The following is a 24,994-nucleotide window of genomic DNA, read 5'->3' as shown; positions in this document are numbered from 1 at the left end:
AGTCAACCATATATACTATATTCCATCAAAAAAGAAAATAGGAGCCACTCCAGAAGAAGGTATTCAAAATTTAATTGCTGAAGAATATTTGAACCTTATGGACTTGCTTGAAACTTCAATATTTGAGACTTCAGAGTGAGCTACACTAGTGGTTTCTTTTGGTTTTAAGCAAGACGTGACAGCATTTTTTTTTTTTTAGACAATACTCAAGTTCTATTCCTGGGGGGAAAAGTGTGAATCTACCCAGATGTTACTAGACAAACGCAGGAGTGTAGGAAATTATTTCTAGTCATGACTTGAAACAGTAACTTTGGGTACAAATTTCCTCTTGGCCTATCCCTGTAAATGCATGGTTAAATATCTAGGAGTTAAATATGTGATATTTCTACCTGAGCAGTTGCGAGCCTTCCTGGATATGAAGAAATTGTCGGGAGGGGGGGAGTTTAGCAATTATAGAACAGCATTATAAATAGTGGGAACTGTCTGTTAAGCCAATTCCTATTCTTTTACTTTTAATAGAGTTCTCTTCACTAATTTTCTGATTCCTCCCCCTGAAATTGAACGTGGTCTAAGGAAGAAATTTTGTTGCTTAAATTGTTAAATTTCTATTAATTTTCATTTTCTTCTGTATTTCTGAGGCAAGAGTTATCTTATACATCATTATGTAAATTTAATAAAGAATAAGTAAAAAAGAAAAAAGTTTGAGCTGCAAACAACTCATCTCCAATTGGAATTAATTCCACAAAGAGAGCAGCATTCGGGCAGCTGGGGAGGGCTTCAATGGCTGGGAGGACTGGAGTGAGCTTTGATGGAGACTTCAGTAGTTGGAACCTAAGAACAGTACTGGGCAGAGCTTTGGATTCTTGCCCAGAAATAGCTAAGAAGAAGAAGGAAAAAAAAAAAACCCAACAAATTTTTAGATTGAATTAGGTTGGGCAGACTAGATGGACCATTTGGGTCTTTATCTGCCATCATCTACTATGTTATTCCAATTTCTCATAGAGACTTAAATGTTTCCAATCTCTTGCCCTCTTCCTACGAGACCCCACTTAATAAGGTGACACCATATCACTGCCTTAACGGCATCCCAAAGATAGCTATCTTTCACTGCCCTATTGTCAAACAAAAAAATGTTAAATCCTTATCACAAACCTTTTGATCACCCAATAAAGACTACTACGTGGGTGTAGTCTACAGACCTCTGACTCAATCGCAGCAAATTGATAAGGATCTGATTGTGGATATCCAAAAGTTTGGAAGGAAAGAGGAGGTTCTGCTGTTGGGAGATTTCAACCTGCCGGATGCGGACTGGAATGTTCCATCTGCGGAATCGGAAAGAAGTAGGGAGATTGTGGATGCCTTTCAAGAGGCTCTGCTCAGACAAATGGTGACGGAACCCACAAGGGAAAAAGCGATATTGGATCTGGTCCTCACAAATAGAGAGAGTATCTCTAATGTTCGAGTGGGTGCTCACCTGGGTAGTAGCGATCATCAAACGGTTTGGTTTGATATAACGGCTAAAATGGAGAGCGGCCGCACGATACTTAAAGTCCTAGATTTCAAACGTACGGACTTTAATGCAATGGGAAAGTACCTGAAGAAAGAGCTGTTAGGATGGGAGGACATAAGAGAAGTGGAAAGACAGTGGTCTAAGCTGAAAGGAGCGATAAAAATGACTACGGACCTTTATGTGAAGAAAATCAATAAAAACAAGAGAAAAAGGAAGCCGATATGGTTCTCCAACCTAGTGGCTGAGAAAATAAAGGCGAAAGAGTTGGCGTTCATGAAATATAAAAAAAACCCAAGAAGAGGAGAGCAGAAAGGACTACAGGGTGAAACTGAAAGAAGCCAAGAGAGAGATAACGTTTGGCGAAGGCACAGGCGGAAGAACAAATGGCTAAAAATGTAAAAAAGGGAGATAAAAATTTTTTCAGATATATTAGTGAAAGGAGGAAGATAAAAAAAGGAATTGCTAGGCTAAAAGATGCTGGGAACAAATATGTAGAGAGTGATGAGGAGAAAGCAAATGTGCTAAACAAATACTTCTGTTCTGTGTTCACAGAAGAAAATCCTGGAGAAGGACCGAGATTGTCTGGCAAAGTTACACGAGAAAATGGAGTAGATTCTGCGCCGTTCACGGAGGAGGGTGTTTATGAGCAACTTGAAAAACTGAAGGTGGACAAAGCGATGGGACCAGACGGGATCCATCCCAGGATACTAAGGGAGCTCAGAGAGGTTCTGGCGAGTCCTATTAAAGACTTGTTCAACAAATCTCTGGAGACGGGAGTGATTCCTGGGGATTGGAGTAGAGCGGATGTGGTCCCTATTCATAAAAGTGGTCACAGGGATGAAGCAGGAAACTACAGGCCGGTGAACCTCACTTCAGTTGTTGGAAAAATAATGGAAGTGTTGCTGAAAGAAAGGATAGTGTATTTCCTTGAATCTAATGGGTTACAGGATCCAAGGCAACATGGCTTTACAAAAGGTAAATCGTGCCAAACGAACCTGATTGAATTTTTTGACTGGGTGACCAGAGAGCTGGATCGAGGACATATGCTAGATGTAATTTACTTGGATTTCAGCAAAGCCTTTAATACAGTTCCTGGAGGCTGTTGAACAAACTTGAAGGGCTGAAGTTAGGACCCAAAGTGGTGAACTGGGTCAGAAACTGGCTGTCGGACAGACGCCAGAGGGTGGTGGTTAATGGAAGTCCCTCGAAGGAAGGAAAGGTGACTAGTGGAGTCCCTCAGGGTTCGGTGCTGGGGCCAATCCTGTTCAATATGTATGTAAGTGACATTGCTGAAGGGTTAGAAGGAAAAGTGTGCCTTTTTGCAGATGATACCAAGATTTGTAACAGAGTAGACACCGAAGAGGGAGTGGAGAATATGAAAAAGGATCTGCAAAAGTTAGAGGAATGGTCTAATGCCTGGCAACTAAAATTCAATGCAAAGAAATGCAGAGTAATGCATTTGGGGATTAATAATAGGAAGGAACCGTATATGCTGGGAGGAGAGAAGCTGATATGCACGGACGGGGAGAGGGACCTTGGGGTGATAGTGTCCGAAGATCTAAAGACAAAAAAACAGTGTGACAAGGCAGTGGCTGCTGCCAGAAGGATTCTGGGCTGTATAAAGAGAGGCGTAGTCAGTAGAAGGAAGAAGGTGTTGATGCCCCTGTACAGGTCATTGGTGAGGCCCCACTTGGAGTATTGTGTTCAGTTTTGGAGACCGTATCTGGCGAAAGACGTAAGAAGACTTGAGGCGGTCCAGAGGAGGGCGACGAAAATGATAGGAGGCTTGCGCCAGAAGACGTATGAGGAGAGACTGGAAGCCCTGAATATGTATACCCTAGAGGAAAGGAGAGACAGGGGAGATATGATTCAGACGTTCAAATACTTAAAGGGTATTAACGTAGAACAAAATCTTTTCCAGAGAAAGGAAAATGGTAAAACCAGAGGACATAATTTGAGGTTGAGGGGTGGTAGATTCAGGGGCAATGTTAGGAAATTTTACTTTACGGAGAGGGTGGTGGATGCCTGGAATGCGCTCCCGAGAGAGGTGGTGGAGAGTAAAACTGTGACTGAGTTCAAAGAAGCGTGGGATGAACACAGAAGATTTAGAATCAGAAAATAATATTAAAGATTGAACTTGGCCAGTTACTGGGCAGACTTGTACGGTCTGCGTCTGTGTATGGCCGTTTGGAGGAGGATGGGCAGGGGAGGGCTTCAATGGCTGGGAGGTTGTAGATGGGCTGGAGTAAGTCTTAACAGAGATTTCGGCAGTTGGAACCCAAGCACAGTACTGGGTAAAGCTTTGGATTCTCGCCCAGAAATAGCTAAAAAGAAAAAAAAAAATTTAAATTGAATCAGGTTGGGCAGACTGGATGGACCATTCGGGTCTTTATCTGCCGTCATCTACTATGTTACTATGTTACTAAGTCTCCAGAATCCATTCTGAGATCTGTTGTCCCCCTGCTCCCTCTCCAAACCCCTAATCCACCCATACTGTAGCGTGATCTGAAATTGAGATTCAATATCGGCATCTCCAATATTCCCCCAAAACGATCTGTGACACCAAACGGAATCAGTTCTTGTATATGAATCCCTATAATAGGAATAAAAAGTATAATTGCACTTTATAGGACAGACATGGCAAACTCTGGCCCGCGGTGAGTTAAAAATTGGCCCACCAGACATTTTGAACTTTATACTCAATCTGGCCCACCGGCAGGAACCGCTGCTGCTGCTGCTCTTTACTTGTGACTACCTTCGTCTGATCTCCTCTTCAAAGCAGCCTGCTGAGGATCGCTGGTCGGCTGTAGCAAACCTCGCAGGCCGTTGTCGACCTTGGTAGCACGTTCCCTCTGACACGATCCTGTACGTCAGAGAAGGGGCGAAATCGCATCAGAGGGAGCGTGCTACCGAGGTCGATAGAGGCCTGCGATGTTCGCTAAAGCAGGCTAGTGATCCTCAGCAAGCTGCTCTGAAGAGGAAACCAGGCGAAGGCAGACGTGAGTGAAGAGCAGCAGCAGCAGCTGCTGCCGGCTGGCCAAAGGAGACCAGGAAGCCGGGATGGAGGGAGGGTAGGAACAGCAGGCCAAATATGAAGGTGAGACCGGGAAGAAGGGGGGAAAACATGCAGGCTTTCGGGAGAGGGGCAGGCCCTGATATAGAAGTACCCAGAGGGAGAGAAAAGAGGGGTCCAGATGTGCATGTGCCAGACTGAGGAGGAGTGAGGTGAGAATAAGGATATAGACATTTAGGGACACAAATGGGGATACTGGATACTGCAGGGAACAAAGTGACCAAGAAAATGCTAGATCAGGGGTGGGTGAAAAATGGCAAAGGGAGATCATAAGCATGGAGAGAGGGAGTAAGGACACAGAGTGGTTACTGGACATGTGGGAGGGGAAAGCAGGGAGGAAAGGGAAAGATGCTCAATGAAGAGGGGCAAGAGAGAGGAAATGACGAATAAAGGAAGGGAGGGATAGAAAGAGAGGCTAAAAAGAAAGGTAATATGTTTGCTTGGAGGGAGAATGGGTTGGAGTGGGGAAGAAATAAAAGAGGAGAGGAAGAGAGATGATGGGCTATGGGATGGAAGGAGGGAGGGAAAGAACAGAAAGAGAGAGAAATTGGACACAAGGGATGGTATGGAGGGAAGATAGAGATACTGGATAGGAGGGTAGTTGGGAAGAGAAACGGAGAGATGGTGGACCCTGGGGTGGTGGGGAAGGAGGGAGAGATGCTGGATGAAAGGGTAGTTGAGAAACGGACAGATGGTGAATCTGGGGATGGGGGATCCTGGCAACCGAATTATCAGAAGACAACCAGAGCCTGGGACCAACAAAAGGTAGAAAAAATAATTTTATTTTCTGTTTTGTGATTGCAATATTTATTTTGTTCACACCACAGAGCCAGTGTGGGGTTGAAGACGTTGTAACCCTAAATTTCTGCTAAGACTAAGCACAACAGGAAAAGAAAATGAAGACAAGAAAATACACTAATGCAAGGAGCCTAAGGAACAAAATGGGAGAACTAGAAGTCATGGCCAAAAAAGAGAACCTAGACATCATTGGGGTCTCTGAAACATGGTGGATTGAAGAAAACAAATGGGACATAGTACTACCGGGGTACAAACTCTGTCGCAAAGACAGATCAGATCAGAAGGAGGAGGAATAGCCTTATACATAAAGGATAACATACACTCGATCAGAGTGGACATGGCGGCAACAACTGACAAATTGGAATCACTATGGGTTAAAATACCAGGAGGGAATGGGCCGGAGATGAAGATGGGCCTGTACTATCGTCCACCTGGGCAAACCGAAGTAAATGATGAAGAAATGGAAGCTGAGATGAGGCGAGAGTGCAAAAACAGTAACACCATTGTTATGGGAGACTTCAACTACCCCGGGATGGACTGGAATCTTGGATACTCAAAATGCACTAGGGAAACTGGATTCCTGGAGGTTATACAGGACTGCTTCATGGAGCAGCTCGTCAGAGAGCCGATGAGAGGAAATGCCACTCTGGACCTAATCCTCAACAGGCTAAGAGGACCTGCAAAGGAAGTGGAAGTAGTGGAACTGTTAGGAAACAACGATCACAATATGATCCAGTTCAAAGTCAAAGCAGGAACATCAAAGGGGAAGAAAACAACAGCGACAGCTTTTAACTTCAAGAAAAGAAACTACGAAGTGATAAGAGTAATGGTAAGAAAGAAACGTAGAAACAGCTCAAAGAAATCGCAGACGGTGGAGCAAGCCTGGTCTTTATTTAAGGACTTGATGATCGAAGCGCAAAATATGTATATCCCCAGATTTAGAAAAGGATGCAAAAAGAACCGAACAAAAGTCCCAGCATGGATAACTAAAGAAGTGAAGAAAGCGATAGGAGATAAGAAAAAATCATTCCGGATGTGGAAAAAGGACAAAACCGGGGAAAACTGGAAAGAGCACAGGAAGCATCAAAAAGAATGTCACTGAGTGGTTAGAAGAGCAAAAAAAGAATACAAAGAGAGGGTAGCCAGGGAAGCACGAAATTTCAAACCGTTCTTCAGATATGTTAAAGGGAAGCAGCCGGCAAGGGAGGAGGTGGGACCGCTGGATGAAGGAGATAGGAAGGGAGTGGTGAAGGAGGAAAAAAGTGGCGGATAGACTAAACAGGTTCTTTTCGTCAGTATTTACAAAAGAGGACACATCCAACGTGCCGGAACCTGAAAAAAATCTTCAAAGGAGATCAAGCAGAAAAATTAACATCCTTGGAGAGGTAAGCCTCGAAGACGTACTCAAGCAGATAGATAGATTAAAACCTGACAAATCTCCGAGCCCAGATGGAATCCACCCGAGGGTATTGAAAGAACTAAAGGAAGAAGTAGCGGAATTACTACAGCAGGTTTGTAATTTATCCCTAAAAACAGGGGTGAACCCGGAGGATTGGAAGATAGCAAATGTTACACCCATCTTTAAAAAAGGATTGAGAGGTGACCCAGGGAACTACAGACCGGTAAGTCTGACCTTGGTCCCAGGGAAGATGGCGGAAGCGCTGATAAAAGACAGCATCAATGAGCATCTAGAAAGGAACAAACTGATGAAAACAAGCCAACATGGCTTCTGCAAGGGAAGATCGTGCCTAACGAACTTACTGCACTTCTTCGAAGGAATTAACAAACAAATGGACGAAGGGGCCCCCATAGACATCGTATACTTGGATTTCCAAAAAGCCTTCGACAAGGTACCCCCATAATCGCCTACTATGGAAATTGAAGAACCATGGGGTGGAAGGAGACATACATAGATGGATCAAAAATTGGTTGGCGGGCAGGAAACAAAAGGTAAGAGTGAAGGGCCACTACTCAGACTGGAGAAGGGTCACGAGTGGTGTTCCGCAGGGGTCGGTACTCGGACCGCTGCTGTTCAATATATTTATTAATGACCTAGATACAGGGACGAAGTGCGAAGTTATAAAATTCGCAGATGACAAAAAACTTTTTAGTGGGGTTAGGACTAAGGAGGATTGTGAAGATTTACAAAGGGACCTGAACAAGCTGGGAGAGTGGGCGAATAAATGGCAGATTAAGTTTAATGTAAAGAAATGTAAAGTCTTACATGTAGGAAACAGAAACCCGATGTACAGCTATACGATGGGAGGGCTGGTAATGGGTGAAAGTAGCCAAGAGAAGGACTTAGGGGTACTGGTGGACAAAACAATGAAGCTGTCGGCACAGTGTGCAGCGACTTCTAAGAAGGCGAACAGAATGGTATTATCAAGAAAGGTACTACAACCAGAACAAAGGACGTTATCCTGCCGTTGTATCGGGCGATGGTGCGCCCGCATCTGGAGTACTGCATCCAATATTGGTCGCCGTACCTTAAGAAGGATATGGCGATGCTCGAGAGGGTTCAGAAAAGAGCAACGCACTTGATAAAAGGTATGGAAAACCTTTCATACGCTGAAAGATTAGAGAAACTGGGGCTCTTTTCCCTGGAAAAGAGGAGGCTTAGAGGGGACATGATAGAGACTTAAAAGATCATGAAAGGCATAGAGAAAGTGGAGAGGGACAGATTCTTCAAACTTTCAAAAACTACAAGAACGAGAGGGCATTCAGAAAAATTGAGAGGGGACAGATTCAGAACCAATGCTAGGAAGTTCTTCTTCACCCAAAGGGTGATGGACACCTGGAACGCGCTTCCAGAGGTGTGATAGGACAGAATACGCTATTGGGTTTCAAGAATGGATTAGATGATTTCCTGAAGGAAAAGGGGATAGAAGAGTATAGATAGAGGATTATTATGCAGGTCCTGGACCTGATGGGCCACCGTGTGAGCGGAATTCTGGGCACGATGGACTTCTGGTCTGACCCAGCATAGGCACTACTTATGTTCTTAGGGGTCCTTATATTAAGGTAAGCATTTAGCACGCGCTAAATCGGTTAACATACCTTAATAAAAGGACCCCCAAATAGCTTAATTAAAAATTTGGCCCGCGACTTTGCCTTTTTTTCAGATTTCAGCCCCTTATGTGATTGAGTTTGACACCCCTTTTATAGGATAATACACCAAAAGTCCAACAAGTCGAGCACACCAATCATCTGCAGAACAGCCCTAAGACGGAATCACGCATGCACATGCGCAAACACACACACAAACCTTAATGATATACAAAAGGGTCAGGAACAAGATTAAAATCCTCAACCAAGATCACTGCCCATGAACAAAATCTAAAAGATGCGGTTTGAGCTCTGTAAATAAAATTCCCCCTGGTGTGTATTTGTGGCATATATGTTAATGACTGTAATCTCTTGGCCCTGCAGACATCCTTTCACTGCAAGACATCTCCCAAAAGGATCCTTATAAACCTTTCCTATTACAAAACATATCTAGGATGAAATAGGATAGCCAACTCTCCTGATCACATCCACCCCCCTTGAGTATCATGGGCCAGATGAATCTCAAAGGCCTTATAATGCAATAAATGATGGTCCCTTTCCCTCAAATGAGTTTCCTGAAGTCAAAGTATATCCCAATGGAGCCGCTGGAGCTCATTAAACACTATACTCCACTTCCCAGGATCGTTGAACCCATGAACATTCCAAGAATCCACTTTAATATTTGTTCTGAAACTTGTCCCTCCCATTCTTCATCCCCCCCTATTCACTCCCTCAAACCTTGTCCCACGTTACCCTACCTTACACCAGTCTAGAAACACTGATATATGTCTAAACCAGCCAGCTTTATCCTATCCACGGAGGAAGCCATCCATCACTAGGAAAAGACCACCCTAGCACTTCCCAACAACCTCCCCAGTGTTATCCACCTCCTATACCAGCAAAAAAAAATAATTCTGATACGTCCCTTCCTGATTCCATATGCTAGGTGTTCAATCCCAACCCGCAGTATGGGTGTTGCAGAAATCCACATCTTTTCTGAACACATGTTCTACCCTCTTAGCCTGAGAGTTAGTAAACAATCCTAGTTTCAATTTCTGCAAGCAATCCGTGCAGAAGTCTTTTACAGTTGCTCTTCTTCTGTTTCTTATTTTTTCACTTAAAGTTCATTTTAATGACTTCGGTGCCTTGAGACCCCTCCCTGGTGGTACACTGTTGGAGAAAAGGATACAGTCCTGCGTTATCGGACTAGAGCTTCACAGAAAAACTCTGGTGGATCTGTGGAGCCAGCCTGCTGTGTGCCACCTTCTTCATGTACCTGGGGTCCCTTCCCATTTGCTGGCCAGTGACTCTGTCACAGGTTTCTAGCGCAGGCTGTGTGCATCTAGGTAGAAACCCACCCGGGTTTCAAGGTGCAGGCTGCCCCTGACCATGTAGCAGAAGATCCAAGGAAGCGGAGGTTGTAGTTGGTCTGCAGCTGGCTGGCAGTCCAAAGATCTTAAATTTTGTGTATTTGGTGCTGTTTCTGAGGCAGGAAGTCCTTTTTTTCTCCACTCAGCTGCTTTAAAAATGCTGACAGGCAAAGGCACTACAGAGACTGAGTGGTCTAGTTCGGATCCAAGATGGCCACCGCTAGCTAACTGCTGCTCGGACGCCCTCAACTTTGCACCTTTACCTCGGATAAGAAATGCCAAAAAGAAGGGGGGAAAGCGCTGGTGCTGCCTCCCAACACTCGGTACCCCATTGGCTACAATCGACGATTTCATACGGCGACTGCAACGAGAACAAGAATCGCCAGGGACATACCTGCTGGGAAGGCCGCCGGAGAGTAGCACTGCGGCGAATACCTTAGGGCTTGACATCTCTCTGAGCCCTGATATACGGATGCCACCTTTCCAGCTGCAGCCATAGGCAGCCAGCTCACTGTGAGATCAGAGTGCAGCTGGATAGGAAGCACTCTTCTCGAGAGGCTAGCATGTTGGAGGGCTCGCTGAATGGAACATCTCAGAGAGAACTACTCTCACTACATGACCCTGCAACCGGGACATCTAGTGCTGAAGAAAGACAAGGCTCCATTGAGGTAAACCAGCCCCAAGAACAGAGTCTAACCACACAAACACATTTATTCTCAGTGGTTAAACCTCCACACGTCACATTACAAGCTCTTTGGGACTTGGTGGTGAATTTGGGGAATACCCTAAATCCTCAAATTAAAAATTTGGATAGAGAAATAAAAGTAAAGAAAGAAGAAATTAACTCTTTAAAACAAGATCTATCTTTGTTAAAGCAGGAAGCCAATAAAGAGTTAATAACTGTTAAACAAAACCAAGACCAACTGGTTAAAGATAACTTAATTATGAGGAGGAAATTGGAAGCTGTGGAGAACAATACTCGCTCTAATAATATTTTATGGAGATTCTTAAGATACCTGAAAATTCTTTACCTCCCCTTACAAGGGCTTATTACCTTCCTGTTAAATCTCAAACCCTTCTTAAAGAAAAAGTCGAGGAACCTCAGGAACATTCATTGGATATTTCCGCTATATTGGAACAATCGGACAGAGAAGTGGCTACACCAGCCACTTTTTTGTTGACCGTGGCTCTGGCTCCAGATAAGGACTGGATCCTAAATCTTTACTTCAAGAATAGCTCTAAGGATTTCCTGTGTCTCAATATTCAAATTTTCCCAGATGTCTCTAGAGAGACTCAATAAACAAAAGAATTCCTGAACCTGAAACCTGGAGTGACTCAATTTGGGGTTTTTTTCTTTTTAAGATACCCATGTAAATGTGTCGTTAGATATCATTCTTTGAAATATGTATTTGTAGATCCATCTCATTTGATAAGATTTATCTCAATGAAACGCCCTGAGAATGAAGTAACAACAGCGCCTATTGATAATTAGTTCTCTGTTTAGTAGTAGTTAATGTGCTTCTTTATAATTGTTTGAATTTAATTAAGCTACTCTTTAAATCTTGGATCTAATATAATTTAGAGGAGTGGTGTATGATCAAGGGAAGCTGATTTTTTTCTTTTCCTTTAATAATTTGAGTGAATTACTTTTCAGAATTGAAAGTTAACTTAAATTAGAAGTGTCTTGATTGTACTTTTCTGTATAAGATGTTTATGCTTGAAAAAATTTCATAAAATTGTATAAATAAATAATAAAAAAAGAAGGAAAAAAAAAAACCCAACAGAGACTGAGTACCTCAATTATTTCCTATGGGAACTTGGGGGGGTGGCTTGTGGATTACTTTAAACTTTGTTTTTCCCAGTTTCTGTGGGTAGGGTTCAGTTCCCACCTTTTCCTAGACCCCAAATCGCTATTTTTTATTTTATTTTTGGTGTGAATTAGTGATGGCAGCCATCTTGGAATTTAAAATTGATCTTTTTTCTAACTTCTATTTCTGCCACAAAAACCCCTCAATTTGACTCAATTTGGGATGAACTCCCCAGCCCCTAATCTATTGGATGTGGACATTGATTGCGCCGGATGGGCGCCAGATCAACGATTTTGTACCTCGTGCTGTAGTGCACCGGGGGAGGAGGTGGGAGCTGCAGACTTCATCTCCTCTGTATCCTCTTGGGCTGGGGAGCTGGCCTGAGTCCATGCCTTCTGAAGAAAATCTCGCCCATAGGCCGTTCTGGAGTATGGTGCAATGCACCTGCGTTCTGAGTCTGGGGATTCTTTTGACGAGACACGTGTACCTCAACAGAGCCGTGCCCTGGTTGTGGAGTAGGCCTTTTCACTGAATTTTATTTGGCTCCTCTGTATGGCATATCCTCGGACCCCACTTATTTGATGCAGCCGGTGGACGCGTCGGGACCTTTATCTCAGGACAAGCAGGCAGTATATTCTCACTGATGGGTGACGTCACCGATGGAACCCCAGTATGGACCACTTTAAAAGTGCATCGCCACTTTTAGTCTTTAGAAAGTTCACGATAGCCCACACTGCGCATGCGTGAGTGCCTTCCAGTCTGACATAGGCGCGCGGTCCCTCAGTTTCTTAGTTTCTGCTGAACTAAGAAGTCGTATTTCAACAGCCGTTGAAAATTTTTCTTTTTCATTGCCTTCCCGCTCTCGCGGTTTAGTGACTTTTCAGTCACCTTCCTTTTTTCTTTGTTTTCTTTACTTGATTTCTTTTTTTTTTTTTAATTTTCTTTTTTTTTCCCTCTCACGGGTTCGGCCCGTCGGGGCTTCTTCAATCACATTGGCCTCCGATTTCGATCTTGCCGGGGCCGTTTTCCCATCTAAGTCCCACCCACAAATGCGGTTTTAAGAAGTACAGTCGCTGTGCTCGGCCCATATCTGTAACTGACCCACACTGCTGGTGTCTCCAGTGTTTGGGGCTGGAGCACCGACCGGAGACTTGTTCCCGCTGTTCTTCTCTTCAGAAGAGGACACTTAAGAACCGCCTTCTCCAAACCTCTTTGGTGTCACGATGGAAGGGGAACCGACACCGCTACCGACTTTGGAGCCAACCAAGGCAACACCACATCATTCGATACTGGCAGAAACAACTCCAGTGGATCAAAGTAGCAGTGAGCCAAGTCCTGCCAACCTCGAAAAAGTCCCGAAAGCATTCTGCTCCGATATTGGTGAGTGCCTCGTCATCGGCCTCCTCATTGTCAGAGCATAGAGTGGCACCGAAGATACTGCCAAAAAAGCCAGCAGTACCGGTTCTTTCCCTTAAACAAAAAATTGACAATTTGCTATGGGAGGAACTGGATGAGCACTTCCAGATGCTGGTGCCAAAGCAAATTATCCCATGTCGACACAGACTCTCTCGGTGCCAGTCTGGTTTGAACCCATGACACCGACTGCACCTCCTTCTGATGCTATACCATTGTGGAAACCTTCCACACGAGAGTCAATACCTTCAGCTCCCCGGCACCAGTCGTCCTCGATGCAGACATCTCCAGAGGCGACTCCTGTGTTGTCTCAGAAGGCATTGCAAAAGATGAAACATATCGAGTCTTCGACACTGTCCACATTCATTCCAGGATTCAGACTTGTTGGGAGACTCTGAGCAGGTCCCACTCTTCTCTGATAATGAAGGTGTTTCTGATTCTGATTCACCTCAACATTATTCTCAAGAACCTGCTGTTTTTTCTGAAAAGTCCATCTTTTCCAGATTTCTTCACCAAATGTCTGAAGCCCTTTCCATTCTATTGAAAGTGGACTCCAAACATAGCGAGCAGTTCCTGGAGGCTTTAGACTATGACCAGCCCCCAAAGGAACTACTCAAGCTTCCTTTTCATGACGTTTTGCAAGAAACTTTCTATATAAATCTGGAAACACCACTTTCTATTCCTGTGGCTCCTCAGAAATTAGAATCTTTATACCGAGTGGTTCCTATTCCTGGTTTTGACAAACCTCCATTACTCCATGAGTCCCTAGTAGTAGAGTCCACCTTAAAGAAATCTACAGGGGCTAGTGTCTATGCATCTGTACCCCCTGGCAGAGAGGGCAAAGCCATGGACAGATTTGGCAAACATCTTTATCAGAATGCCATGTTAGCCAACCGCTCTGGAAACTACAATTTCCATTTTCCCTTTAACCTCAAACATCTGATTAAGAATGTTTCAATTTTTCTGAAATATGTTTCAGAACGCAAGCTTCCTACTTTCCAAAAACATATTTCTGATCTTTCTCGTTCTACCTATGACACATTTGAACTTACCTCCCATGCTAAAGTTATGTCTGTGGCCATGAGACGCACGGCCTGGCTTCATGTCTCAGATCTTGATGTTAACCACCAAGATAGGCTAACAAATACTCCGTGTCTTGGGGATGAACTTTTCGGCCCATCCATAGACACGGCTACTCAGAAGTTGTCCGCTCATGAGACCAGATGGGACACTGGTCAAGCCTAAAAAGAAGCCTCCACCTCCTCATTCTTTCCGACAAGCTCCTTCTTACCAGTGCAGGTTTGCTGCCAAGGCTCCTGCTCATCCTCAACCTAGATGACAGAAACAGCAACCTCGTCAACAACCTAAACAGGCTGCTCCCCAAAAACTTGCACAGCTTCTTTGACATGTTTCTTCAGGGCATAGCCACAGTCAACATCTCACATCCTCTGCCTCAGCTCATTGGAGGCCGTCTCCATTTTTTCACCACTGGCAAGGCTTCATCTTCGCACTCCTCAGTGAACCCTCGCATCTCAGTGGTCTCAAGCGACAGATCATCTTTCTCAGCATATATCTGCAATCACTTCAGTGGTGGATGATCTCCTCCAATCTATCCAGAGGTCTCCTTTTTCACTTACCCCCTCATCACAAGGTACTCATGACAGATGCATCTCCTTATGCTTCGGGGGCACATATGGATGACCTTCAGACCCAAGGTCTCTGGACTGCCAGGGAACTGAAATTTCACATCAATTTCCTAGAGCTCAGAACGATGTATTATGCCCTCAATGCTTTCCATCATCTTCTCTGCCCTAAAGTCCTCCTCCTTGCACAATCAAGTAGCAATTTACTACATAAACAAGCAAGGAGGCATGGACTCTCCTGTTATGTCAGTAGGCCCAGAAAATCTGGACTTGGGAGATGGCTCGCAACCTTTTCTTAAAGACTGTCTACATTCAAGGGGAGAAGAATTCCCCAGCTGACAACCTCAGAAGAATCCTTTAGCCTCACGAGTGGACTCTCAACTCTTCAGATTATTGGGAACCACAAGCACAAGGGGGCACTCAGAGAAGCTGAAAGGGGACAATTTTAGAACCAATGCTAGGAAGTTCTTTTTTACATAGAGGGTGGTGGACACCTGAAATGCGCTTCCGGAGGTTGTGACAGGACAGAGTACACTATGGGGGTTCAAGGAAGGATTGGATAAATTCCTGAACGATAGGGGGATTGAAGGATACAGATAGAGGTAGAGATAGGTTTTAGACAGAGTATGGATAGAAGGATAAAAGGGATTAGAGAAGGATCACATTACAGGTCATGGGCCTGATGGGCTGCCACGGGTGCGGACTGCTGGGCACAATGGACCTCTGGTCTGACCCAGCGGAGGCAACTTCTTATGTTCTTATGTTCAGCTCTCCAGTCCATCTTTGCACAATGGGGCACTTCACAAGTGGACTTGTTTGCATCTCCCCACAATCACAAGTTGCCCCAGTTTTATTCCAAACTTTACTCTCCTCTCCGTCTGGAAGCCGATGCGTTTCTCCTGGATTAGATGGACCTGTTTCTCTATGCATTCCCTCCAATTTCTCTCATGTTAAAGACTCTGTTCAAGCTCAAATGAGAGGTGGCCACCATGATTCTCATTGCTGCTCAGTGACCCTAGGCAAAATTGGTTCTCCCTTCTTCTTCAGCTCAGTTCCAGGGAGTTCATTTCTCTTCCAGTTTTTCTTACTTTGCTTACTCAGTATCAGGAATCACTTCTACATCCCAACCTGCAATCACTGTACCTGACAGCTTGGTTTCTCTTGGGCTGAATACATCTGCTTTACATCTCTCTCAGCCTGTTCGACATATTCTTGATGCCTCCAGGAAACCAGCAACCCAACAATGTTATCAACAGAAATGGACTAAGTTTTCTTCCTGGTTTTTCCTTCATCGTTACGATACAACTTCCTTATCAGTGGATTTGGTATTGGATTATCTTCTTCATCTGTCTGATTCTGGACTTAAATCAACATCTATCAGAGTCCATCTCAGTGCTATTACAGCTTTTCATGTACCAGTTGAGGGAAAGCCTCTCACTACTCATCCTCTGGTGTCCAGATTCATGAAAGGACTTTTCAATGTTAAACCACCTCTCAAGCCTCTGCCTGTTGTCTGGGACCTTAATGTTGTTCTTTCCAGTTTAATGAAGCCACCATTTAAACCAATGGCCACAGCTCATCTCAAGTTTCTTACCTGGAAAGTTGTCTTCCTTATTGCTCTCACCTCTGCCTGGAGGGTCAGTGAGTTACAAGCATTGGTGGCAGATCTACCCTTCACAGTTTTTCACCATGATAAAGTGGTTCTACGCACGCTTCCAAAGTTTCTACTGAAAGTTGTCACGCAGTTTCATCTCAATCAGTCGATTGTTCTGCCAGTGTTTTTTCCTAAGCCTCATTTTCATGCAGGAGAAACTGCTTTGCATACTCTGGACTGTAAACGTGCTTTGGCCTATTACATCAACAGGACGAAGCCTCATCGTACTTTTCCTCAACTGTTCATCTCATTTGATCCAAACAAGTTGGGACATCCTGTTTCCAAGCGGACGATTTCCAACTGGCTGGCTGCCTGCATCTCATTCTGTTATGCTTAGACTGGACTGGCACTGGAGAATTGTGTCACAGTCCACAAAATCAGAGCTATAGCAGCTTCTGTTGCTTTCCTTAGATGTACTCCCATTGGGGAAATCTGTAAAGCTACCACCAGGTCCTCAGTTCATACCTTCACTTCTCACTATTATCTGGAGTCTTTCTCCAGATGTGATGGGCACGTTGGCCAATCTGTATTACAAAATATATTTTCTTAAAGGCCAATGCTCCCATCATCCCATTCTTGTTAGCTTGGAGGTCACCCATCAGTGAGAATATGCTGCCTGCTTGTCCTGGGATAAAGCACAGTTACTTACTGTAATAGGTGTTATCCAGGGACAGCAGGCAGATATTCTCACAACCCACCCACCTCCCCGGGCTGGCTTCTTAGCTATCTTACCTTAAATGAAGGACCGTATGCCTACGTCAAGCGGGAAGGCATTCGCGGTGCGGGCTATCGTGAACTTTCTAAAGACTTAAAGTGACGATGCACTTTTAAAGTGGTCCGTACCAGGGCTCCGTCGGTGATTTCACCCATCAGTGAGAATATCTGCCTGCTGTCCCTGGATAACACCTGTTACGGTAAATAATTGTGCTTTTCGGTCAATGAAGCTTTCTTGTTCAGGAGTTCTCTTGTTGGACATGCCAGAGATTGGTCTCATCAGCCGCCCTGAGCATCCAGGTTTGGAGATGCTGATCCTTCTTCACATTTTCAGCAAACTTCTGTCCACCTCTTTATGGCTGATGTTCTGAAAGAGCTCCATTTGGATTTTCCACTTTCCCATTCTCTAGATTTAGTCTCGGTCTGTTCAGTCCACAGCTCCTTGGACTGATTTCAGAACTCTTGTTATCTCTGGAAAGCTTTTTCTGATCTGCTAAAGCTCTGTCTATGCTTGATCTCTTGAAACCTGATTTTTGGCAGGTCTGAACTAGAGAAATGACACAGTGACAATTACACGCAGTTGAATGACACAGTGATTGTTACATGCAGCTAGCCACAAGTAGCCGCGGGTAACCTGCTGGAACAGGGAGGAAAAAAACTTGCTGCCGTAGGTATAGGGACAAGGCCATTCACCACCCCATGCAGCCATGAATGGCCTTGTTCCTGCAGTTAAGTATCTTGCAAGCTTTGCCTCACTTCTCACCCTTCCCAGTCAGTAACCCTCGTGATCACACAGTCCAGCAGCCCCCTCTCTATCGCCACATTCTGGGCATCTCTTCCCCTCATCCGGACATCTCCCTCCCCCTCACCTTCACTGGCGATTTTTAATTTTCCCTCTCTGAGTGGCCCGAGCCTTTTCACAAGTTGCATGCGCGGCTGCCCCAAAACTTCTCTGATGCAACTTCCTGTTTCTACCTGGATGGCTCCCATCAGAGGAGATTTGAGTTTCAGGGCAGCTGCGCTTGTAGCTTGTGAAAAGGCTCGGGCCGCTCAGAGAGAGAAAACTGAAAATTGACAGCAAAGGTGAGAGGAAGGGAGATGCCCCGACAAGGGGAAGAAATGCCTGGACCGCGCGAAGGACGCTGAAGGGAAATGGGGAGGAGAGAGGGGAGAGAAGAACAGACGCTGAAGGGAAATGGGGTGGAGAGAGTGGGGAGCAGATGCTGTGTGGAAATGGGTAGGAGAGGGGAACATGCTGGAAGGAAGTAGAGAAGGGAAGGGGCGGGAGAAACAGATGCTGCATGGAAGTGGATAGGAGAGAGAGAGGTTAACAGACGCTGGAAAGACGTGAGGAGGAGAGAGGGGAGCAGACGCTGAAGGGAAGTGGAGAGAGAGGGAGGAGCAGATGCTGGATTGAAGTAGGGAGGAGAGGGGAACAGACCCTGGAAGGAAGTGGAGAGAAAGGGAGGCACATCGGAACTCCAAACTGGTACATGAGTTTCCCATTATTGACATTTGTCCATTTGTGCTTGAGGTTCAACCAAGTTCAGTTTTGGGATTATGCTCCCTTCTTCAGGAACCCTTGTTGTACTTGACTGGTGCCAAATACTTGCTCAATCGTAAGTTCACCGCAAGGGCATAGTACTGGAAGGGTTGGTGATGCTGTGCAACCTGAAACAAGAGGATGCCGTGGACCACTTCAAATACGCTGTAATCACTTTCAACAAACTTTCTTGTTCAAACAAAAAGCATTTGACAATCGCAATTAAATTCATTCAGTCATAAGGATCCAAGTGGAAAGAACAAACCCTTAATCTCATGACTGTCCACTGGGGCACCCAGGGACCCTGACAATCACATCATGTAGCATAAAATGAAAATACTCAAATCCAACTCATACCACATGTAAATCTGTTATCTAAATTATGGTATTCCAATCAATGTTTAAGCCATTAGAGATGACAGTATTCAGTTCAAATATCCAATATACTGAAATACATTGACAATGATTATAAGACCTGTTTCATGTTTCTGTTATCTATATGAAAGCTTTGTTTATCAAACTAGCTAAAGTGTAAATTGTATCTCTCTCTAGCAGAAATAAGAAAAAGAAAGAGAAAGAAAAAGAGCAAAGCAGTGAAAGAAAAGTGAGGGAGCAGTCAACATCCAAAAGAAAGACCAGCAAAGACAAAGATGTAAAGGATAAAATAGAAAAGAACAATACTTCTTTAACGGTAAGATGCTATGGGGGGAAGTTATTTCTAAAAAAAATGGCCACTTGCTTTATATTGAATATGTAAGACATGAAATGTTTTTAGTATGCTTATTTCATTCTAAAATACCAATGAAAGCTATTTTGTAGCGTAGCTGGTTTTAAGAAAGGTTTGGACAATTTTCTGGAGAAAAAATCCCTAATCTGTTATTGAGAGAGACATGGGGAAGCCACTGCTTGACCTGAATCGGTAGCATGGAATATTTTGCTACTCCTTGGGTTTTGGCTGGTACTAGTGACCTAGATTATGAGATTGGCCACCGTGAGAATGGGCTGCTGGGCTTGATGGACCATTGGTCTGACACAGTAAGGCTATTCTTATATACTTATAATGACCACTGTATCTTTCTTGTATATCAGATCAGTTGATGTTGTCTCCTTTGGAGCAGATTGTAGTATACCATTATTTATTTAAGTAGTTTTTTCCTTTGTGTAGATTAAGAACAGATTCTTTGGTGGCAAACCAGATGGTGTGAATAACGTATTGCTGAAGGGTTGTCGGGTAAAATTTGCCTCTTTGCAGATGATACCAAAATCTGCAATAGAGTAGACACTCAGGGTGGTGTGAATAACATGAAGAAAGACCTAGTGAAGCTTGAAGAATGGTCTGAAATTTGGCAACTAAAATTTAATGCTAAGAAATGCAAGGTCATGCATTTAGGCTGCAAAAACCCAAGGGAACGGTACAGTTTAGGGAGTGAAGAACTTGTGTGCACGACAGAAGAGCAGGTCTTGGGTGTGATCTTTAAGGTGGCTAAAAAGGTTGAAAAGGTGACGGTGAAAGCTAGAAGGATGCCAGGTTGCATAGTGAGAGGTATGGCCAATAGGAAAAAGGAGGTATTGATGCCCCTGTATTAGACTTAGGTGAGACATCATTTAGAATATTGTGTACAATTCTGAAGGCCGCACCTTCAAAACGATATAAAAGGAAGGCTACGAAAATGGTGGGTGGTCTTCGTGATAAGGCGTATGGGGACAGACTTAAAGATCTCAATCTGTATACTTTGGAGGAAAGGCAGGAGAGAGGAGATATGATAGAGATGTTTAAATACCTAAGTAATGTAAATGTGCATGAGTTGAGTATCTTTCATTTGAAAGGAAACTCTGCAACGAGAGGGCATAGGATAAAGTTAAGAGGTGATAGGCTCTGGAGTAATCTAAGGAAATACTTTTTTACAGAAAAGGTGGTAGATGCATGGAACAGTCTCCCAGAAGAGGTGGTGGAGACAGAGACTGTGTCTAAATTCAAAAGGGCCTGCAATAAGCATGTGGGATCTCTGAGAGAGAAAGAGATAATGGTTACTGCAGAATGGCAGACTAGATGGGCCATTTGGCATTTATTTGCCATCATGTTTTTATGTTTTATTTATAAGGCATTTATATACCATCTTCCTAGACAACACTATCCAAAATAATTTACAAAGAGTCAACCATAATTAAAAGTCCAAGTAGTAAAATTAGAAATATCCATAAGCAAACACTACATAAAACTATGCCCCCAACCACAAACAATAATAGCCTCATCTTTATTTAAGCAAATAGTTCATAAGCTTTCAAAAAACATTAAGTAAACTACCTATTTCAGAGTATCTCTGATTAATTTAATCAGTGAAGCAGCAAATAATCATATAGGGTCATTCCATGTCAAGTGGACCAATACTGAAAACCGCCCATGCTCGACCCCCTTGAAATCCAACCAAATTTTACAGAGGTGTTATCTAGGGTCTCAAATGAAACCGTGCAAAATTTTTTGGATCTCTCTCAATTTGGTCAGGAGCTAGGGGTGGTTGAACAAAAGCAATTGATCCATTTCCACGCCTCGTGTGACCTAAAACACCAATTTTGCTTAAGCACTGCGGCAGAAGGAAACTACCTAGGAGTCTGAAATTTTGCAGTTTGGTACAACACCTTGGGGCAAATTTCTGTGCCAAGTTTGAAATCTTTTGCGAACGTGCTTCCATTTCTACAGATCAGCAAAGTAGGCAAAAAAATTAATGAATGAAAATCTTTGGCTTCATACTGCTGCTGGTAGGTAAGTCAGCTGAGGGTACAACTTTATCAGCAGACATGTACCATGAGGTACTTCCAGGATTTGCAATGCGAGCCTTTACAGTGAAGTGAAGCTGAAGATATGACCATTCAAAAAATATGGCTTTATGCATTTATGCAAATTTTTACTGTTTTTCAGATTCAAATATCTCTAATGTGTAGGGTTTTTTAAAATATCATTTGAAAGAGCATGTTTTTTGCTACAGAAGCTATCCTGTTTCATCTTGGACCCGACCTTTCTTTGGTGAGAATTAAAGCTTCAAAAATAAGCATTAGTTGTATATGCGCACGAATATTTAATATTGAAAAGAGGCATGTTTAACACAAACCATGTTGTATGCAAATGAACAAGGTACACAGCTGCCCCTAAACAGTAGTTTAGTCGCGGTTTTATGAGACAGCCTTGGGGTCTTTGCTAGGCCGGCCCGCTTCGATGATGTGATGTGGGCCGGCCTACCAGAGGCCCCGAGGCTGCCTCATGAAACCACGGCTAAACTATTGCTTAGGGCAGACGTGTCAAACTCTGGCTCACGAGATAATTGAAAATTCGCAATTAAGCTGACCCGCCAATGGGGGAAAGCAGAGGAAGGCACGGCGGGAGCACAGCGTGGAGTCGCGAAGTGTGGCGGCCATGAGACTTGAGGCGCAACTCCACCTGTGCGATGCTCTTCTCCCGCCGCGCCTTCCTCTGCTTTACCCCATCGACACTCGTAGTCGCCTGCACAACGAGGGCTACAGCACCATGTGTGGGAACTGCAGTCCCTGGAGACTTGCGTCAACGTGCACTGCCCTTGCGGACTGGTGACCGCCTTCGTTGAGTACGCAGAGGGCAGGACCGGTAGGTCTCCGGGACTCAGGAGAGAGAGAGTGTGTGTATGTACCTGACCAGCGCTGAAGTCTGGTGTCCTACTAACCTCCAGTCCGCCTTCTCTAGAACCCACCGGCACCGTCCTCCCATTAGTCATGCCGTCACGGGCTCGGCTCCCATTGGTTGGTCGTGCGGCTGGGCACGCGCAGGGTGGGAAAGATGAGCTTCAATTGCTAGGCTTGCAGAGGCGGTGAGTGTGAGGGAAGAAAAATCTCAAGTAGAGCGGGTAGGGCCGGGGACATGGAGTTGCCTGAGGCCTGGAAATGAGGGTGAGGCAAGGCATAGGTAGCGGAATGAGGTGGGCTACAGGGACCGTGGTCCTACCAATATTTTGTCCAGGATTAGCGTCACCGATTAAATTAATCAGAGATACTCTGAAATAGGTAGTTTACTTAATGTTTTTTGAAAGCTTATGAACTATTGCTTAAATAAAGATGAGGCTATTATTGTTTGTGTTTGGGGGCATAGTTTTATGTGGTGTTTGCTCCTGGTCCACTTGACATGGAATGACCCTATAGGCCAAGTAAGTGTTACCAGTGTCTGTCACTAAGGACCTCATGTATATACTTTAATGAAATTTAGCTATAAAATGCAAATGAGCTCTTGATTCATTTCCATACCTTAGTTGTGTGAAATTTCTTGTGTGTTGCTTGTTGCTTCAGAGTTCTTTGACTGGACTTCATTTTATATTCACATTAGGACATTTGCTATCGCATCTATGGATCCCCAAAGAAGGCAATATTTAGCCAAAACATGGACCATGTCGGATCTGGAATGTTTATTAATTTTCGTACGACAGTCATGTTGACTGTAATGTTTTAAATTTTGGTTCTCAATATGCTTTTCATCCAGGACATTGGTTCCACATCTTGCTTTGTGCTGGATATGATAAACCCACAAGTATCATATATTTTTTTTAAAAAGCCGGTTTGCTTGTCATTGGCAGACATATTTAAAGACCTGTTCAACCCCTCACCCCCCGCTCCATTCCTTGAATCTACCTCATTTGTAGGAGTGGAGGAGGAAGTCTGGTTGTTGGAGCTGCTGCCTCAGCACCCTGAGGTTACAAGCTCGACCCCAGCTTGCTCCTTGTGACTCTGGGTAAGTCAAGTTTCCATTTCCCCAGATACCACAATTAGATTGTAAGCCTTCCAGGACAAATAGGGAAAATATTTTTACTATTCAGTGAATTGCAAACCACTTTGGGTGAATCTGTTCATGAAAAGTCAGTTAATAAATCTAAAATAATATTAAAAAATTAAATTAATGCAGGGCATAAAATTCAAAAGTCATTTCCTTCCAAATGAATTCCTCTCTTTAAATAGATTTGAGGGATCTTCCTTCCCCCTAAACCTTGATTCACCCAAGGGGTGCAGGTAGCAGTGAAGGACAAGAACTATCCCTACTCGCTCCTGCCTTGGTCTATCTGCTCATTTAAATCTGGAGGTGAGGGCAGTGGGACACTTTTGGGCGTGAGAGAGTATTTTGAATGAAATGGTTTGGGGGGAACAGTTCAGAAAGTTGTGAGAATAGAGAATAGGCTGAGGCAGTCTGAAAGGAAGGATTCTATAATTGCTGTGTTTCACTGCATGTACGTTTCTATGCTATTCAACCTAGAACTCCTTCCATAGAAATGCATAGGACCATGTGGTACAACCCTGGATCACTCCCAAGGCTTTGAGACCTTGGATCTCCCAATCCATTCAAAATGATATCTGTCACACACCACCTCAGCCTCCTGCACTGCTTCTCTCTTCAGTTTTCCTCTTAAGGAGATGTCTGATCCTTTAACCATGTAAACTTCAGCACCTCAAGGGTTTTTGTTTATTTGTTTTTAGTTCAGGTATCTGTATTGATTTTTCAAAAGAAGTAAAAAGCAACCAACCAACAAGGAATGAAACAGTGGCATTATATTCCATCAGAACAAAGTAGCAGAAATTAAAATTATCCAATTTGGCCCATAATTATTGCTAGACATGGTGACCTGGGCCTTCACAGTGTGGTGGGTGAGGCTTTGGTTACCTTGTTGGATAGACCATGAGGGTTTTTTCCTGCCATCACTTACTGTGCTCTCAGGGTACTTTTCCATAATAACCACCTCCTTATCTACAATATAAACATACAATATTACACTATTGATGCAAACCTAAGAGTGGAAATATCTTTCCAGTGCAGAAGTACAGGTTTAACAGGAACCATCAGAAGCAATTCAAACAAACACTGCATCTAGCAACAAGGGACTTTTCAAGTCTAAAGATTTCTAGACTATAGCCTTATAGTGAGGCTCCTGAATAAGATTACAGAAATGCAAAACATATCTTTCAAAAATATAAACTCATACAAAGCATGTGAAAGAGTTCCAGTATGGGTCTTATACATCCAACAACAGTTAAGAAAGTAAGAATAGCCTTACTGGATCAGACCAGTGAGCCATCTAGCCCAGTATCCTGTCTTCATGGAGGCCAATCCAACTCCAAAGTACCTGGCAAAAATCCAAATAGTAGAAGCATTCCATGCCACCAATCCAGGGCAAGTAGTGGCTTTCCCCATGTCTGTCTCAACAGCAGACTTTTGACTTTTCCTCCAGGAACTTGTCCAAACCTTTTTTAAAATCAGCTACATTAACTGCTCTTATCACATAGTAACATAGTAGATAACAGCAGATAAAGATCCGAATGGTCCATCCAGTCTGCCCAACCTGATTCAACTTAAATTTTTTAATTTTTTTCTTAGCAATTTCTGGGCAAGAATCCAAAGCTCTACCCGGTACTGTACTT

At 43.8% G+C, this 24,994-nt stretch overlaps 1 protein-coding gene across 5 annotated transcripts in view; it reads left to right on the top strand.

Annotated features, from left to right (window-relative positions):
* Positions 1-24,994, top strand: part of SREK1 (splicing regulatory glutamic acid and lysine rich protein 1) — a 324,223-nt gene that overhangs the window by 282,814 nt on the left and 16,415 nt on the right. For 4 of the 5 annotated variants that reach the window (XM_033930011.1, XM_033929975.1, XM_033929993.1 and 1 more), the window contains one exon: positions 19,124-19,262. In XM_033930011.1, the coding sequence (XP_033785902.1) occupies positions 19,124-19,262 (139 nt within the window). The remainder of the gene's footprint in view (positions 1-19,123; positions 19,263-24,994) is intronic. The other variant, XM_033929984.1, reaches the window with a different exon arrangement.

The sequence above is a fragment of the Geotrypetes seraphini genome, chromosome 1 (assembly GCF_902459505.1).
Source record: "Geotrypetes seraphini chromosome 1, aGeoSer1.1, whole genome shotgun sequence".
Lineage (NCBI taxonomy): Eukaryota > Metazoa > Chordata > Amphibia > Gymnophiona > Dermophiidae > Geotrypetes > Geotrypetes seraphini.
The sequence above is the reverse complement of the archived record's forward strand: the minus strand, read 5'-3'. Positions and strand labels throughout refer to the sequence as shown.